The sequence below is a fragment of the Papilio polytes genome, unplaced genomic scaffold (assembly GCF_000836215.1).
Source record: "Papilio polytes unplaced genomic scaffold, Ppol_1.0 DF822622.1, whole genome shotgun sequence".
Lineage (NCBI taxonomy): Eukaryota > Metazoa > Arthropoda > Insecta > Lepidoptera > Papilionidae > Papilio > Papilio polytes.
In genome coordinates, this window is record NW_013526582.1 from 360,234 (window position 1) to 376,675 (window position 16,442).

The 16,442-nt window shown below is 32.3% G+C and overlaps 3 protein-coding genes across 9 annotated transcripts; 2 read left to right on the plus strand and 1 right to left on the minus strand.

Moving 5' to 3' along the window:
* Positions 1 to 1,386: 1,386 nt before the first annotated feature.
* LOC106105890 (protein HGH1 homolog) lies at positions 1,387 to 2,692 on the plus strand. Its single transcript, XM_013286347.1, has one exon. The coding sequence runs from the start codon at positions 1,441 to 1,443 to the stop codon at positions 2,515 to 2,517; it is 1,077 nt and encodes a 358-aa protein (XP_013141801.1). The 5' UTR covers positions 1,387 to 1,440; the 3' UTR covers positions 2,518 to 2,692.
* A 954-nt stretch (positions 2,693 to 3,646) lies between these two features.
* On the minus strand, positions 3,647 to 16,397 carry LOC106105934 (gametocyte-specific factor 1-like). 4 transcript variants are annotated; one of them, XM_013286423.1, is made up of 4 exons: positions 16,222 to 16,397; positions 8,402 to 8,577; positions 7,304 to 7,435; positions 3,647 to 6,806 (listed from the first exon to the last, which is right to left on the minus strand). In XM_013286423.1, the coding sequence occupies exons 2-4, from the start codon at positions 8,573 to 8,575 to the stop codon at positions 6,669 to 6,671; spliced, it is 444 nt and encodes a 147-aa protein (XP_013141877.1). In that variant the 5' UTR covers positions 8,576 to 8,577; positions 16,222 to 16,397; the 3' UTR covers positions 3,647 to 6,668. The 4 variants fall into 4 exon arrangements, with proteins under 4 accessions (XP_013141877.1, XP_013141876.1, XP_013141874.1 ...); XM_013286422.1 differs by lacking the exon at positions 16,222 to 16,397 and adding an exon at positions 10,070 to 10,364; XM_013286420.1 differs by lacking the exon at positions 16,222 to 16,397 and adding an exon at positions 9,665 to 10,364.
* On the plus strand, positions 11,405 to 15,743 carry LOC106105932 (gastrula zinc finger protein XlCGF57.1-like). 4 transcript variants are annotated; one of them, XM_013286417.1, is made up of 3 exons: positions 11,405 to 11,692; positions 12,896 to 13,036; positions 13,763 to 15,743. In XM_013286417.1, exons 2-3 carry the CDS (start codon positions 12,943 to 12,945, stop codon positions 15,067 to 15,069), a joined length of 1,401 nt encoding a protein of 466 aa, XP_013141871.1. In that variant the 5' UTR covers positions 11,405 to 11,692; positions 12,896 to 12,942; the 3' UTR covers positions 15,070 to 15,743. The 4 variants fall into 4 exon arrangements, with proteins under 4 accessions (XP_013141871.1, XP_013141870.1, XP_013141873.1 ...); XM_013286416.1 differs by lacking the exon at positions 11,405 to 11,692 and adding an exon at positions 11,699 to 11,894; XM_013286419.1 differs by lacking the exon at positions 11,405 to 11,692 and adding an exon at positions 11,699 to 11,894 and having other exon boundaries at positions 13,802 to 15,743.
* Positions 16,398 to 16,442: the final 45 nt, after the last annotated feature.

A 16,442-nucleotide genomic window follows, 5' to 3' on the forward strand; every position in this document is an offset into this window, starting at 1 on the left:
GAACAGATAAAAATTAATGCTTTTTTTATTATCAAAACACAGCAATCCCTTAAATTAAATTATATCACTGCTTAGTTGCATAATTATTTCTTAGTTTTATGTACACTTTAAGTGAGTAGTATTAGACAACTTATTTAATTGATACTGTCGCTTTTAACTCAGAGCAATACTTCTCGTCCAGACTCAAGTTACGCGCCAATCTATCCATACTTCTAGTGACATTGACGGCTGTCAGCTAGGGACGTGACGTTTATGCCGATAATCTAGAGTTGCGCCAATTCTATAGCACAGTACTAATTTTATTCCTAACAGAAGATATCTGCAAATTCACGCGACAAGGGAAATCAACAAGCGTTGTTAACTGTGGCCTAGTTTTAGCTATGACTGGATTACATTATGCCAGTAAAATAGGCCAGTAGAGCTCAAAATCAGCGCTTGTAACTGACATAATATAACTGGCACGCCAGTAAATGTTACTTGATATCTTTTTAATCACAATAATGTTTTGTATAGTTAAAAAAAGTTTATAGAAAGTTAGAAATTAGAAACACTATGATTTGTTAAGTTTTAACATAATTATAAAATATGTTTTAAATTCTATTATATTAATAAAATTCCCTCTCTATTCGAATTCATTCTTATATCTAAGTGCCATATTACGATTTTAATATTATCCTTTCTAAATCTTGTCACATAAGGGTCAAAATTTTCAATTTGTTCATCTCTATTCTATACAAAGGTCTTTGTAGGCACTGTGTGTTAAATAAGCTGTGTTGTCTAAATTCATTATTCAAGCCATTTCACTAGATTTTATTAGTAATAGTACCGGTTTTAGCGATACTAGCGCCTGGGCAAGATTTCTACGGCTTTCCCTTTTTTACCAGCTTAAGGGGAGTTTATGTGAGATGGGTAATTTGTCGAGCTACAGCGCCCTTTTCTATCCAACACCGTTGATGTCGCCGTATCCTAAAACCATTGGTTAGTAAATAGTAAAATTTCAAATATGCACGTAAGATTTCAATTCAAACGTCTTAGATGTAAGCTTCCTATCCGTATTGATGTTTCAAATTAGATGTATGTTTACAATATTGTGGTTTGTTTTTGTGTTTTTAATAAATATGTTTCTCACTCCATGAATGTTTTATTTTACCCAATCCAAACATACGTTTTAACCACGTAAAATATGGCAACACATTTTTAATCTTTGTCAGAAAAAAGACAATTAAGTTTTGCAATTTAAATTAAATGGTAAATTATTAGAAAGAAGATAAAATAAATTAAAAACTCAGAAACCTAATTTATTTACATCAGGAGCCATGTATCCAGTGCATCGAAAAAGATGTTAAACTCAAAATGAATCTGTCAAATTGACATTGACATTAAATAGTAAACACAAACCACATGTTTACTTAAAAATATTCAGAAAAACGAAGCATTAATATGGAAAAAGATACTTTAAACGAATTACAACAATTCCTTAAACCAGAAGCGAGAATAGATCTAAAATTGATATCTCTAGATCATTTGATAGGAGTATCCGGTACAGAAGATGGTGTTAAAGTTTTATTGGGAAATGAAAATATATTGAAAAACATAATCGATTGCACCAATGATAAAATCGATAATGTTATCAAAAAGGCTTTACTCCTACTTATAAATATAACAGCGCATTCAGAAGGGTCTATAGAATTATTAAAACTAAAGCCGAATAACGCTAGTGTTTTAGACATTTTCGTTGGTTATATTTTAGATTCGCAAAAAACACACGCTGATGCTGTATGTATGGTGCTTTCTAATATTACTAGAGTGGAAGAAAACGTTGAACAATGCGTTGATATACTATTTAAACATTTAAACGATCTTTTGAACGTTTTCGTCAATACTGAATTCAACAAAAAAGGTTGTGATTTAGAATACCTCGCGCCCATGTTTAGTAATTTAAGTCGAAGTGGTCGCGTACGAGATTGGTTAGTAAAAGAAAATCCACACATACCATTGATAAAACTATTACCTTTTTGTCAATACGAAAAATCGATAATACGAAGAGGTGGAGCTATTGGAACGTTACGAAATCTAACATTTGATGTACAATATCACAAATTTCTTCTCAGCCCCGATTTAGACTTACTAACATATTTATTAGGTCCATTAATGGGTGGTGAGGATTATTGTGACGAAGAAATGGACAAATTACCCATAGCATTACAATATCTACCAAAAGAGAAACAAAGAGAACTAGATATAGATATACGCAAAATGATATTAGAGACATTAAATAAATTATGTTCTAAACATGAATTTAGAGAGATTTTACGAGGTAATGGTGTTTATTATGTATTAAGAGAGTTACACAAATGGGAGAAGGAACCAACCGTATGTTTAGCGTGCGAGAATGTCGTCGACATCTTAATACAGAAGGAAGAAGAAGTAGGAGCTGAAGATCTTTCAAAGATAGATGTTCCTGAAGATATGATTGATAAATTTGAGAAAATGGACGCTGAATATTTAAATAATTGATTTTATTTAAGATTGGCTGTTGCCCGCGACTTATGCCCATCTGTTAGCTACCCTTCAGTGAAAATTGGTCCAGCCGTTTTGGAGGTTATGCTGAATAAATATGGCTTGCAGACAGACAGACAGACAAATTTAAATGAGATTTTCGTTATCAGCTATGCAAATACATCTTCCCGAAATCTGGATTTTTTATTTTCATATTACAGACACTCCAATCTTACATGTATATATGAATAAATAATTATTTGTTAAGATATATGTGTTTTGTTTTTATTTATTTTGTGTTACATTCCATTAAAACCTGTTTATAGTTGAATTCGAAACAAATTCGAAATACACAAGTTTCTAATAATTAATTTCTCTGCCCATTTAGTTTCAGTGTTACACAAAGGCGGATCCAGCTTTGGTGCCAGGGGGGGGGTCATGTAGTCGTGGTCAAGTCAAGAGCTTGACAAAATACATAAATATATTTTGTCAAGCTCTCGACCAACCAGATCAGGGGGGGTCATAAACCCCGCTGGATCCGCCGTTGGTGTAACATATCTGTAACTAGCTGTTGCTCGTAAATTCGTTCGCGTGAAATTTCAAAATATAGCCTATGTTACTCACAGATAAATTACCTTTCTAACGGTGAAAGAATTTTTGAAATCGTCCCAATAGTTTTTGAGTTATGTCAATACATACAAAAATACAAATCTCTTCTTTTTACATTAGTATAGACAACTCTGTTTACTTAAGATAATCTTAAGATGTTTGTTTTAATTTTTAACTAATCTGTTTTTGTTTTTGTATTTCATAGGTAAATAGTATCTAAATATGAAATTACTAAGATTTAAAAAATAAAGCAATCATCATAAAGTAAGCAATTTAAAAAAATTAATAAGTTTTTTTTTTGCCTTTGGATCATTTTTTTCCGACTTCCCAAAAGGATGTACTAAATTCGTCTGTATGTTTTTTTTAAGTGTGCTATGCGATACCCCCGGCACTAGTAGACTGATTTTGAAAATTTTTACCCCAAAGATAGTGCGTGCAGGTGGGTGCCAATTTTTATTAACATATCTTGTATTTCCTTGATATTTCAGTGCATATATTTACAATAAGGGTAAATAAAGTTTTAAAAAAAACAACAAAATTAAATTTCTTATACATTTACTTTTCACAACATTTCAGACATCAATACATTAAATGGTTAACTAAACAAACATTCATCAATAATTAATTGCCCACTATTGTAATTTTTTATTATAAAAAAACTACATAGGGACAATAACAGTCATTTAACCATTACCCTAAAATAAGATATTGCAAAGGTTCTGTACAAGTAAATTATAAAAATACTGTCACTGGATAAGGGTTTTTCTCACCAAATTTTAAGTCTGGTAACAATCCATAGAAAAACATATGATGGCATTTTTTGTTACCTTATCTGACAGTGACAATTAGCTATCTGAGCTATCAACAAGTGGTGGGACAGGCCCTTATATGGCAAAAATTGTTGCTAAACGAAAAATTAAAAAAATGTTCCTCGAGCCTCAATGGTTTGGGGGTTTAAGCACTTGACATCCACAGATCTAGGGTTCGAAACCTGACGTTTAGGTGAAGGGAAACATCAATAGAATATAGGTAAAGAAATTCAAAGATATGTGTAAAGTGCAGTTACTAATTTCTGGTTACCTTAGTGTAGGCTCCGAGCCTGAGTGGGTGAGCTGGTGATGATTTTTTTCTTAGACTTCCTAATCATTATTTTTTTCTACAGAGTCGTATTGAGAAAACTTTAACCAATTATCTAAGAAGATAAAAAAATATATTTTTTTGGTTATACATGTCAGAAAAAATATTTTTTGTTAATGAATACAGACTTGTAAATACTTATTTTAATATTTTTTTAAATAATACAATTAAACGGGACCTTAATTCGTTTTTAACCTTGTTAAGTACATTAAACAATATAGAGTTTTTTAACATTTTTACATATTAAAAAATAATTTTTTACATATATTTTCGGAAAAAAAATCGTAAAATCTTAAGATTTTTTACATTTTCCCAAAGTTATAGATAGTTGAGCGGTTGCCATCACATGGCACATAACTTATTACAATCTTAAGACTAAAATAGGTAACTTAGAAAGTAACAAAATGAACTTAAACATTTATACAATAATGGCCGAATTTTTAAACGAAATTAAAATCTTCTTAACAAATATGACAAATCACAATTCTAATTAACTTTAGAATTCAAGTGTAGATTTTTTCAACCTTAATTCGACGAAAATTTTGTAACAAAAAAATTTTTCAAACACTAAAAACAAAATCTCGCGTTAGAGAACTTAAGTAGATTTTTTAAAAAATAATTCGTTTTTCAAGCGCTATATATAATTGTTTCAATATTCGGCTGTAACTTACTAACTTAGTGCGATAAAAGTATAGTTAAGTCTTTAATAAGCACCATAATGCAAGCGAACTTAGCAACTTTAAAAATCAAGTGTAGATTTTTTCAACCTTATATCGACAAAACTTTTATAGCAAAAAAAAAATTTTTTAACACTAAAATAAAAAATCTCTACTTCAGTAGATTTTTTAAAAATAATTCGTTCTTTAAGCGCTACATATATAATTATAAGTTATTTAATGAGATAGAAGTATAGCTAAGTCTTCAATAAGCACCGTAATGCAAGCGAACTTAGCAATTTGAAGGAATAATTTGACCGTATTTAACCCTTAAAAGCCTGATTTTTTCAAATTAAATTACAAAACATATAAATGTACCTTTTACTGTGTTTTTTACTTAAGGGGAAAAATAGTAAAAAAAATCAATACATTTTTTTTTATATTTTCGTAATATGCGCCTTTTTGTTTTTTAATTTGAACATCAGTCAAAGGTAACAAACAGGCTGATTTTAAAATAAAATCGATTGTAGCCAAATGCGATTTATAACTCTCCGCTATTTAAGGGTTGAATTTTAGCCCTTATTATTGAATAGTTATACCCCAGTTCAAGTCTGGATTCCATTGAGTATTTTTTTACGAAACTGAACCACATTTTAAGATGATCTCTTGTGTTTAAGCAATTTACAAACAAACATAAAACTTATATCCAAATAGAAAAATTAAAGTCGATTAAATACGTACAAAAAATTTTTCAAAAAATTAAAAACATTTTTTGTTTTTACGAAATTTTGTCAATTTAGGCATTTTTCTTGCTAGATCCGTTAATATTTGAACTTATATTTTCAAAGTTAAACATATAAATGGTTCCTACGTAAAAATACGTATCTCAAAAAATATGAAAGTTGAAGATTTTTTTCTTTAAAAAGAAATAAAGTTACGGAACATTTTTACGTGTTACCTCAAGATGACTGTTAAACGCTATTTCGCAACTGGCTAGCAATTTTTCCAGTAGGAGTCTTTACCTCATATAGCCCTGTCTTCTAAAAAACAGTATTATTCAAAGATTCCTGATACCAAAAAAAATCAACATTGTTTTTTGTTGTTTGGACATTTTTTTTAGTTTTTTTATAGAAAAATGGCCGAATATTAAATGATACATTGCTCATTACCACAATACAAAGAGAACTGTTCCGTTAAAGGTCTCTAAGGGAAAAAATTACAAATTAAATTGCTATTCGAGGAACCTTTGATTGCATTTTTTTTTTCAAATACAAATTGAAACAGGTAACAATTGAACATAGAATAATGGAAAAAAAAAGATTTTTTCAAAATTTTTTACACATATATAGATACATTCATTTAAGGCAGATTTTCAAAGTGGTCTATATCGGACCCTAGGGTCTAACAACCTGCAAGAAGTCTACATCAGCGAAAAAAATATTGGGGGCCATGAAATGAAAATAGGGGTCCACGATAGTAACTCTACAGATACACTGATAGTACCTATTTACTTACATCATACTATCTTATCAAAACATATACATTATTTTGAGTAGTTTTAATTGAAATTTATTTAATATATGTATAAATTAACATGTGTTTCTTTAAGTTTGTAACATTAACTTCACTCCAGTTAGAAATATACAGGAAATCAGTATCAGGTAAGTAGGGGGTCTACACAACACGGAAAAACATGGCAAGGGGTCTACGACAAGTTTGGGGAACTCTAATTTAGGGGTTAAATTTATATGATTTTTTTTTAAAGAATTAGGGTTGTGGTGGTTTATAATTCTTGACACCTTCCATACGTTTTTTCCTTCGCTCAGAAGGTGTTGCGCCTTTTAATTTTGTAATAACATGAGGCGGGTTCTTCTTTAGTTCTGGGTTGTAAGAAACACAACATGCCTAAAAGAGAACAAATCTTACTATAGTGTGTCTAAATAATTTAGATTAGTTTGATAAATGACGCATGAAGTAACGAATTCAATTTGTATGAAGGCAAATGCCATACTTAATAGACAGGTATCGTAGTGACGAAACACGCAGCGAACAATTATGAACTATCGATATTCGGTAACTCAACTAAAATTATTATTTTCTTATTAACTAATTTAGAGGAAAATTCTAGTATTGATTATAGTGTAGAGAATTTAGCGATGACAGAAATATTAGTGAAATCCAATTCGATTACGTACAGCTGTAGTAGTAATAAACATTTATTTACTCTCATTATTTGTTATGGTCATTGTTAATTTGAGAAAACAGTGTTCTTTTTATTTAAAATCGGCATGGAATTAAAAAACAAAAGTCAGTATCCTCTACATGTATGACAATCATCGAGATCCGTTCAGCTGTTTAGGCTACAAACACACAAAAACATTAGTATTTATGTTAGCACTTACTTCATCCCAGTTTTCTTCTGAAGGTACTGCGGGAGCTGGTGCAGCAAGACCGACTGTCGGTGTGTAGTCATCATCTGTTATATACAACTGGGTGTCCAGCATAGACCGCTTTGGACACACCGTAATGTGGAACTAAAACATAAGGGAACCATAGACACAAGTTTGCCTTATCTATACTAATAATAAAGCGTAAACACACTTCTTTGTTGCTTAAGATGTCAGCAATTACAACATATTTTTGAATATTTTTTTTAATAGAAAGCCCTACACTTACGTCACACTTTAGGGTATATATTTTCACGCTAAATTTAGGGGGTACACATTTTGGATAAAAACTCTAACTTGGAAAAGAGACCATAAGTTGCTGCTAACATCAAAAAGCAAGATTGCCAAGGTTTGTAATGTCATGACATTTTTACATTTGCTATTGATAATTTGACAAATGTAAACAATAAAATGAAATTTTCATAATTTCATGCGGATGAAGCCGCACGGGAACAGCTAGTACTTAATATAATAAAGCGTTGAATAATTATTAGAATAAAAGTTTTGAATAATTATTTCTTTAATAAAAAACCCTACAAGTGTAGGGTGGTAGTGGTAGGTACCCTAAAACGTGACGTAAGTATGTCACGTTTTAGGCTATGTATTTTCACGCCTTTTTGTAATATAAGGTGGCTACCGAGCAAGCGGCCTGAATCCACCGAAATGGAAAGCGACCGCTGCACATAAACATCCGCAATTGCAGCGCTGCCTACCCTTCATTGACGGAGATGCACATAAAGAGGACATTTCTCCTTTCTATGCGTCTCCACCGTCAAATCCACTTTTAAGAGGAAAGGATGGAAAGGAAAAGGGACTAAAATTAACCCTCCAGCACCACTCATCAGACAAAAGGGGAATCCTCTTTATGTGCGTCTCCGTCAATGAAGGGTAGGCAGCGCTGCAATTGCGGATGTTTTTGCAGCGGTCACTCCATTTCGGTGGATTCAGGCCACTTGCTCATTTGCTATCTTACATTGTAAAAAGTGTGTACTAGTGTTCATGCTTAGGGCAGAACCGAGTCTTAGGACATTTTGACATTTGTATTTCACTTACGTCTAGCTCTGGGTCATTCACCACATGTGTAGAATCAAACGGGCAAATTGCTTTTGTCCCTTTACTATATTGTTTCGCACACTTCCCTATGTGCACTTGTAGTCTATATTTCTCAACTTGATGCGTCGGATTGTAAGGGCATGTCATCATTGCGTGTGGGTTGGGATCCGCCATTACTGAAAATGAAAACGGTAATATGTAAACCCATCCACTATACATCCCTAGAGGGGCGGAGCCTACCCTAAGTTAGGGGCTATAGTGAATTTCTCCGAGCCCGCATTGTACGGTGCCGTCTTCCGAGGAGCGCCTTAGGGTGCAGCGTCTCAACTCGTTGGGACGCACCGAGTGCCCCTTCCCGGGGCGGTCAGTGGGGCGTCGCGGTGGCAAGCGGAAGCGATCCCGTGGCGCCCCACACAATGGCCAGGAGGGAGGGGTTTAGTGCGGTATGCCACTAGGGGGGGAGAGTCCCACATAACTCACGTGTCTGCCCCGAGGCATGGAGTATGCAGAAAGCATTCCCCTTCGGAAAAAAAAAAGGGGGCTATAGTGAACTATCTTTGAACTAGCTGTTCCCATGCGACTTCATCCACATAAAATTATAAAAAAATTATTTAATTGTTTACATGTGTCCATTTGGTCTGATGGGAAGGGAACATATTATTTTTTAAAGTTAGAGAGGTTTTTAAGTTACCAAAGTTTAAGTTATCAAGGTTCTACTGTATAAAGAAATAAAGAGTTCCACCGGCACCCAACATCCCTTTCCCAAACATATGTCAGGTGGAACGAGAGGTAGGCAAAACCCCACCCATAAAAAACCAAGACCGGTAGATTACAACTCAAGTGCTTAAACCACTGACCACCAACATTTATCTTTAACTGGTAGAGATGTACAAGGAGAATGTTAGTTATGAGTGTGGAAGGGTACATTGGTAGAGGCAGACATAGAAAGATGGATGGATTGTGTAAAGGGTGACATGATCAAAAAGGGAGTGATGACTAAGATGACGGATGACAGAGTTATAAGGACAATAAACCTGTTGCCCCGACCCTAAGAGAGTAGGATAAGGAGCAAGATGTTGAGGTAGTTGTAGGAGATGGATTGAGTGAAAGATGACATGACCAAGAAGGGAGTGACTGAGAGGACGTAACATAGAGTTATTTGGAGGACAAAAACCTGTTGCACTGCTATTTGAGTAGGAGAAGGAGGAAGATAGTAAGAAAAGTAACAAGAATATTGTTTGTTAAACTATATAATTGTATTACCTTAATCTTTATTATTTCGTATTACTGTAGAATCGCTTCTTAAAGATCAATTTGGTGTCAACTCTGACGATCGAGTGTATCACAAAATTTACTTCGTCAAAAACGTTATGACCTACATTTACAGCGCATCAGTTATGCGTTTTAATCGATAGTGATTGATTTTAAATCAACACATGCGCATCAATGTTTGGATACACAGATGCAACAAGTATAACTACGTAGTTAAAACTTCTAGAACCATCAGCAAAATAACATTTTAATAGCGATAACGACTATAAGACACTTAAACAAGTAATTGTAACCATACCCATTCGAGGTATAAAGTATTCAACACTTCATTGTTAATGAATACCGCGAGTTTGAAAATCATTTGTTCGAAACATGTTCCAATTATTTCATGCTTACCTTATGGGATACTTAATTATTCGATCAGAAGAAATGAATTCCTTATTCCGCTTATAATAATGTTTTACTTATAAGCTTTAAGTTGCTTACTTAGCTAAACGAATTGAAATTAATTGTAAGTGCATCGCACGCCTTTGAAAAATTTTACAACCGAAAAATAATTGTGTTGTGACAACTGACAATGACAATGGCAGAAAAAGGCAGAGTAAAATTAAATCTAAGTTATGTTCTGGTATGCTCAAATAAAATTATTTATGACAAAGTAATTCAAAATCATCTCAAAATTACCAAAACCACCTACCTAAATCTATCAATACTACGTTTTAGGAGAAGGATGTGCTATACAAATTGCGTAAACAGGAACAAAAAATTCTACCATGTGAAGTTGGAGTCACGTGTTTTAAAACTAGTGATTTTTGTAACTAGCTAATTCTATTCGCTACTGTGTATAAACACATACACCAAGTATAGTTGCACACGAAACGAAAAAAACAAACTTTACTGTTTTGTTTTTCTTATAATATTTCCCGGGGCCGCAAAAAATTATTTACCATTGGTCCCTCTAATTTGTTATCTAAATTTACAAAACAACGTATGAAAATTAAACGTATACTACGTATGCTACGTAGGCGGTCGAGGCGCGATACGAAAGAAATGAAACATTTATTGCAAATGCGCATTACCGAAAGACCGAGCTAGCCCGAATAACTATCTTACCTAAATCACTACTTTAAAATCGAGACGGAGCCAGCCATAGTAAAACATTTACAAAAATCACAACTTCGAAGCCGAACTCGCCCGAGTAACGCATTTACATTAATCACTACTTTTAATTAGACTCGTAACAAGTGAATTAGTTACATATCGCGCTACAGGTTATTTTAACTAGTGACGTGTATTAACGCTACGTCTAAACAAACAAACTAAAAAGTATAGGCATCGATATCGATGTTAGGTTGGTTTGATTTCAAATTAGTGATGGCTCGAGTGATTTTTTTCCCTCGAGTCACTCGGTACTGGTAACTTTCTTACTCGAATGCCACTCGAGTGGAGATTTTAAAACCAATAAAACAATGTTAACTTAACATAAATAAATCGTTTTCGCATTAACGTAAAAGTTAATTAAAAAAATCTGTATAAAATGTGTAAAAATAGAATTTTTCTTTGAACTAAACCCTATCAAGAAACCTCTTTTATCAACTATTAGTTGAAATTTAATATTGTACTACGTAGTACTACTACTAATACGTTCTAATCCATTTTAATTAATTCTAACAAGTAATTTTCATGAGATCCAAAAATGAACATTTTTATAATGTTCCTACACAATTTAAATAATTAACATGCTTTAAAATCAACTTAAATGAAGCTTAAATAAACCCAACAAAAGAACAGAAATAGTGTATTTTTAAAAAGATAACAAATTTAACTAAAATTGTTGTAAGAATTTCTTATTCCGCTTGGTATATACCAAAAAGTGGTTACGAGTCACTCGTAATTCGAGTCAACTCGAGTTGTCAAAAATTTCACTCGAGTCCGAGTAACATAAAAACGACTCGAGTCACTCGAGTAAAAAGCAACTCGTGTCCATCACTATTTCAAATTGTCAGCCTCAAGAAACGGGTGAATTTTTATGTTTTAATTCTTTTTACATTTCTATAAGCCATGATGTACGTTCCACCATTTTGATATTCGCAATTTTGGTGCTGATAGTTTGTTATCCATTATTTATTCAAATGCATAATAGCTGTTTTCCGCGACTTCGATCGCTAATTACTAAAAAACAAACGAACTACGAAGAAAACTCTCCCTGTCATTTCTCCTGGTATGTATTATATCACTTATATTACTACAGACTTTGTTTAATATATGTGCCATATTTCAATCAAATATCGTGAACGGTTACAGTATTATTGAGTTAACACGAACAATCGAATTACTGTATCCCACGGGAACCGTAACTATTACCAAAATCAAAAGTAACTGCTAAATTTCATGGAGATCTGTTCAGCAGTTTAGGCTAAAATATACATTCGTCCATCTAAACATTAAAATTTATAAAAAAAAGTAAACTAACTTAATCTTTGGAACGTCACGAGGGCGACTAAAAAAATTACGTAGTCTGTCGCAACGATCGTGAGTGACGAGGCGAGATGCGCCTGACTTTGTATTTTATATGAATTTTGCCTTACAATAAATTCATACCAGAGACTCGTAGAGAGATTGTTATTTCTACAGAATTGTTTTAAAAATGTAATTAAACCCAGTAGTAATTTAAAAAATGTGTTAAGTTAAGAGAAACTTAGTTTTGGACTAGTAAAGACAAAGTTACAGTACAAACAAAGTTGCAACAGGAAATAAATGTGCCCCAAAAAAATTTAAAACCATGTTGAGTTTATCTCCTTATTTTTTTAAAGATTTTCATGATTTGCTATTGTATTGTATTATCAAAAAAATAAATGATAATAAATTTGACAGGGGTCATGAATGTAAAATAAGAATTAATGGGAAGCTGGGGAAATACCAAAAAAAAGATAATGAATATTGTGGTGAATATTAAAAAAAATAGTCATCAAGAGTATAAAAATTTGTTAAATGTATATATACAAATGTAATGAATTATACCTTTAACCCCTAAATGCATGATTTTTTATTTAATTATAAAATCAATATTTCAGTATAGGCTTTGAGTCACAGATTAAGGTAAAAATAATAAAAAAAAGTCATGGTTCAATAAAAACTATAATTTTGTTTGTAGACTTTTGGCGACAATATGCATTTAAGAGTTAAAACCTCTTCAAATAACATGATCCAATTGTGTTTCAGAACCAACGTCTGTTACTTCAGATAAAGTAAAGAAATAGTCTACAACTATGGATAATCTAGATATTTGTATATCTAAATTAGCAATTAAAGTTGATGATATAACCAAAAGAATGTTATTGAGGAAACAAACTAAGTTTTCAGGTAATTAATGGCAATGAGTGATAATTAGAGTGTCGGTGGTTCAGTGGTTTAAGCACTTGACTTGTAATCTACAGGTGTTGGGTTCAAATCCCGCTGTTCCTGTGATTTTCGAAATTTCATATGTAGTTAATTTATTATTTGTGTATGAATGTGTGAATTTATTATTATATATTAGATATGTGTGAAGTAAACCAACCCGCACTTGGCCAGCGTGGTTGACTATGGCCTAGTCACCCTAACTTTAGGGTAGGCTCCGAGCCCCTCGGTGGGGACGTATGGTGAGTGGTGATGGTGATGAGTGATAATTGGAAAAATGTTTTAAAGTATGTAACAATAACAATGTCTGATGTAAATATTCATGCAAAGGATAATCAACTTACTTCATAGCAATGTGATGTTTCTAATGATTTTAATAGGTAATATAATTTAAGTACATATTTCCAAAACCAATTCCAAATACTATAGAAAATGCAAGAGTCTTTGAACTCTTATTTGTGTAAAAATAATGAAGATCATAATTATAAAACTGAAATACTTTTCAATATTTGATTCATGCAAAAACTACTTAGAATGTTAGTTAGCTTAATAAGTTAATCATTAATTACTAGCTGTTGCCCGTGACTTCGTCCACGTGACATTAAGAAATTATAAGAAACAACCTATGTTACTCATTTATAACTTAGAAAAAATTTCTAAGATCGGCTTACTAGTTTTGTTCGAATTCAGGTGGCCGCTTAAATAGACATCAAAAATATACATTTCCAGAATCAATGCCGAGTAGTGTAGAAAATGTAAAAGAGACCACCGACACTGATAACAGAAAAATGCGAAATGGAATTAAAAGAAAAATTAATGACGAACTGAAAATGCCCAATAACTTCACATGCGATCATTGTGGTAAATGTTTTCTAACGAAAAGTTTACTGAAGAAACATATAATAGAAGAAAATAAACTTGACCAGACAAAGAATACAGATATTCAAGAAAGACCTTTCTTTAACGATTTCTTTTACTGTGACGTTTGTGAATTTAAAACTAAAGTGAAGCTTTGTATCGAGACGCATTTAAAAGTACATGCAGCTAAGACAGTAAACACTCATGTCTATGGACACAAATGTACACTTAAAGAACACTTAAACAAAGATTACCTAACACATACAGATGAGAAACCATTCTCAGGTAATTTCTGTAAATATACATGTTCAGAAAAAGGTCGTTTAGAAATACATTTAATAACACACACAGGTGAGAAACCTTTATCATGTCACCTTTGTAAATATACATGTACCCATAATGCCACTTTAACAAATCATTTAAGAACACACACAGGTAAGAAACCATTCTCATGTCACTTATGTAAATATAAATGTGCACGAAAAGACCAATTAAATTTGCATTTAAGGACACACACAGGTGAGAAACCTTTCTCATGTCACTTATGTAAATATACATGTACTCAAAATAGCAGTTTAATAAAACATTTCCGAACACATACAGATGAGAAGCCATTCTCATGTAATTTCTGTAAATATACATGTGCAAATAAAGATCGTTTGAAAATACATTTAAGAACACACACGGGTGAGAAACCTTTTTCATGTCACTTATGTAATTATACATGTGCCCAAAATGGCAGTTTAATAAATTATTTAAGAACACACACGGGTGAGAAACCATTCTCATGTAATTTATGTAAATATAAATGTGCAAGAAAAGACAGTTTAACATTACATTTAAGAAAACATACAGGTAAGAACCCATTCTTATGTCACTTATGTAAATATACATGTGCACATAAAGGTCGTATAAAAACACATTTAAGAACACATACGGGTGAGAAACCATTCTCATGTCACTTATGTAAATATACATGTGCCCAACATGGCAGTTTAGTAAATCATTTAAGAACACACACAGGTGAGAAACCATTCTCATGTAATTTATGCAATTATAAATGTGTACGAAAAGACAGTTTAATAATACATCTAAAAAGAAAACACACAAGTGAGAAACCATTCTCATGTAATTTCTGAAAATATACAACTGCACAAAAAGGCCATCTAAATATACATTTAAAGACACACAGATGAGAAACCATTCTCATGTCACTTATGTAAATGTAAATGTGCACGAAAAGGCCATTTGAATTTGCATTTATGGACACACACAGGTAAAAAATAATTCTCATAAAAAGAGATTCAAGAATACACACAGGTAACTAGTCATTCGTGTTTTGTTTATAATAGGCCAATTCAAATCAAACTAATCTTTGTTTGGGTAAGAATACAAATATAGCCCCGCAAAAAACATATGATTGGTTTGTCAGCGGGTGCGGTGTTAAAATATGTGGCGTGTAGTAGTGTCGTTGTGGAGTGTATTTTAGTTGTATAATGACATTTTTTTTATGTGATATATTATATCAAATATGTACATAATATATTGTATAAATGAAATACTCTCTTCATGGGTTATTTTCAAAGAGATGGCTTTCCAAACTCTTAATAAATAATTTGAATTTTGAATTTAGATTTGCTATTTCAGGTATTGAGCATGTATGGTAAACGTTTTCCGTAATAATTATAATATTAATTCAGGGTACTATGTATTGTGTACGAGAGGGTGCACTAGTGCTGTGTTTTTTTTTATATAATATAAGGTGGCAAACGAGCAAACGGCATGAATCCACTGAAATGGAGTGATCGCTGCACATAAACATCCGGATTTGCAGATGCGTTGCCTACCTTTCATTGACGGAGGAGGAGACGCACATAAAGAGGACATTTCCCCATCCTATACGTCTCCTCCGCCGTCAAATCCACTTTTCCTTCCACTCCTTTCCTTTCGTGTTGGTGTTGTTATTGAGTAGTAGGTTAATTATTCAAGGGTTTGTGATTTACTGATAGGAAGATAAGTTTATGCTTTAGACTAGTCGGTATTATCTCTTCGGTTGGTAACTTTAGCTCATTGCCAATCTTTACTAATGCATAGGTTTCTTCATTCGGTAGTCGTTCAAAATCCGCAATTTCTATATTTTGTCTACGTGAATTTCTTTAAAATCCCGATTCTTATTAATATGACTGAATAAAGGAATAAAAAAAAGTGTTATTATTTTGATCCATTAGATGTAATTTAGAATCAATCGATTATAATGTCTACTAAACATCGATAATCGAAAAGATACATACCTGACTTTACTTAACATAACTCCTAAATTGTCAAACTATAGTTTGAATAAGATTGACATAGTTTAATAAATGATGTTGTGAAGTATTGAATTACTTTGTTGAAAAAGTAAAGTAAATGGTGTACTTGATAGACGGGTATCATAGTGACGAACAAACACGTATAACCAACAACTATGAAATATCGATACTCGGTTGAAATAAAATTTATTGAACTAAACTAA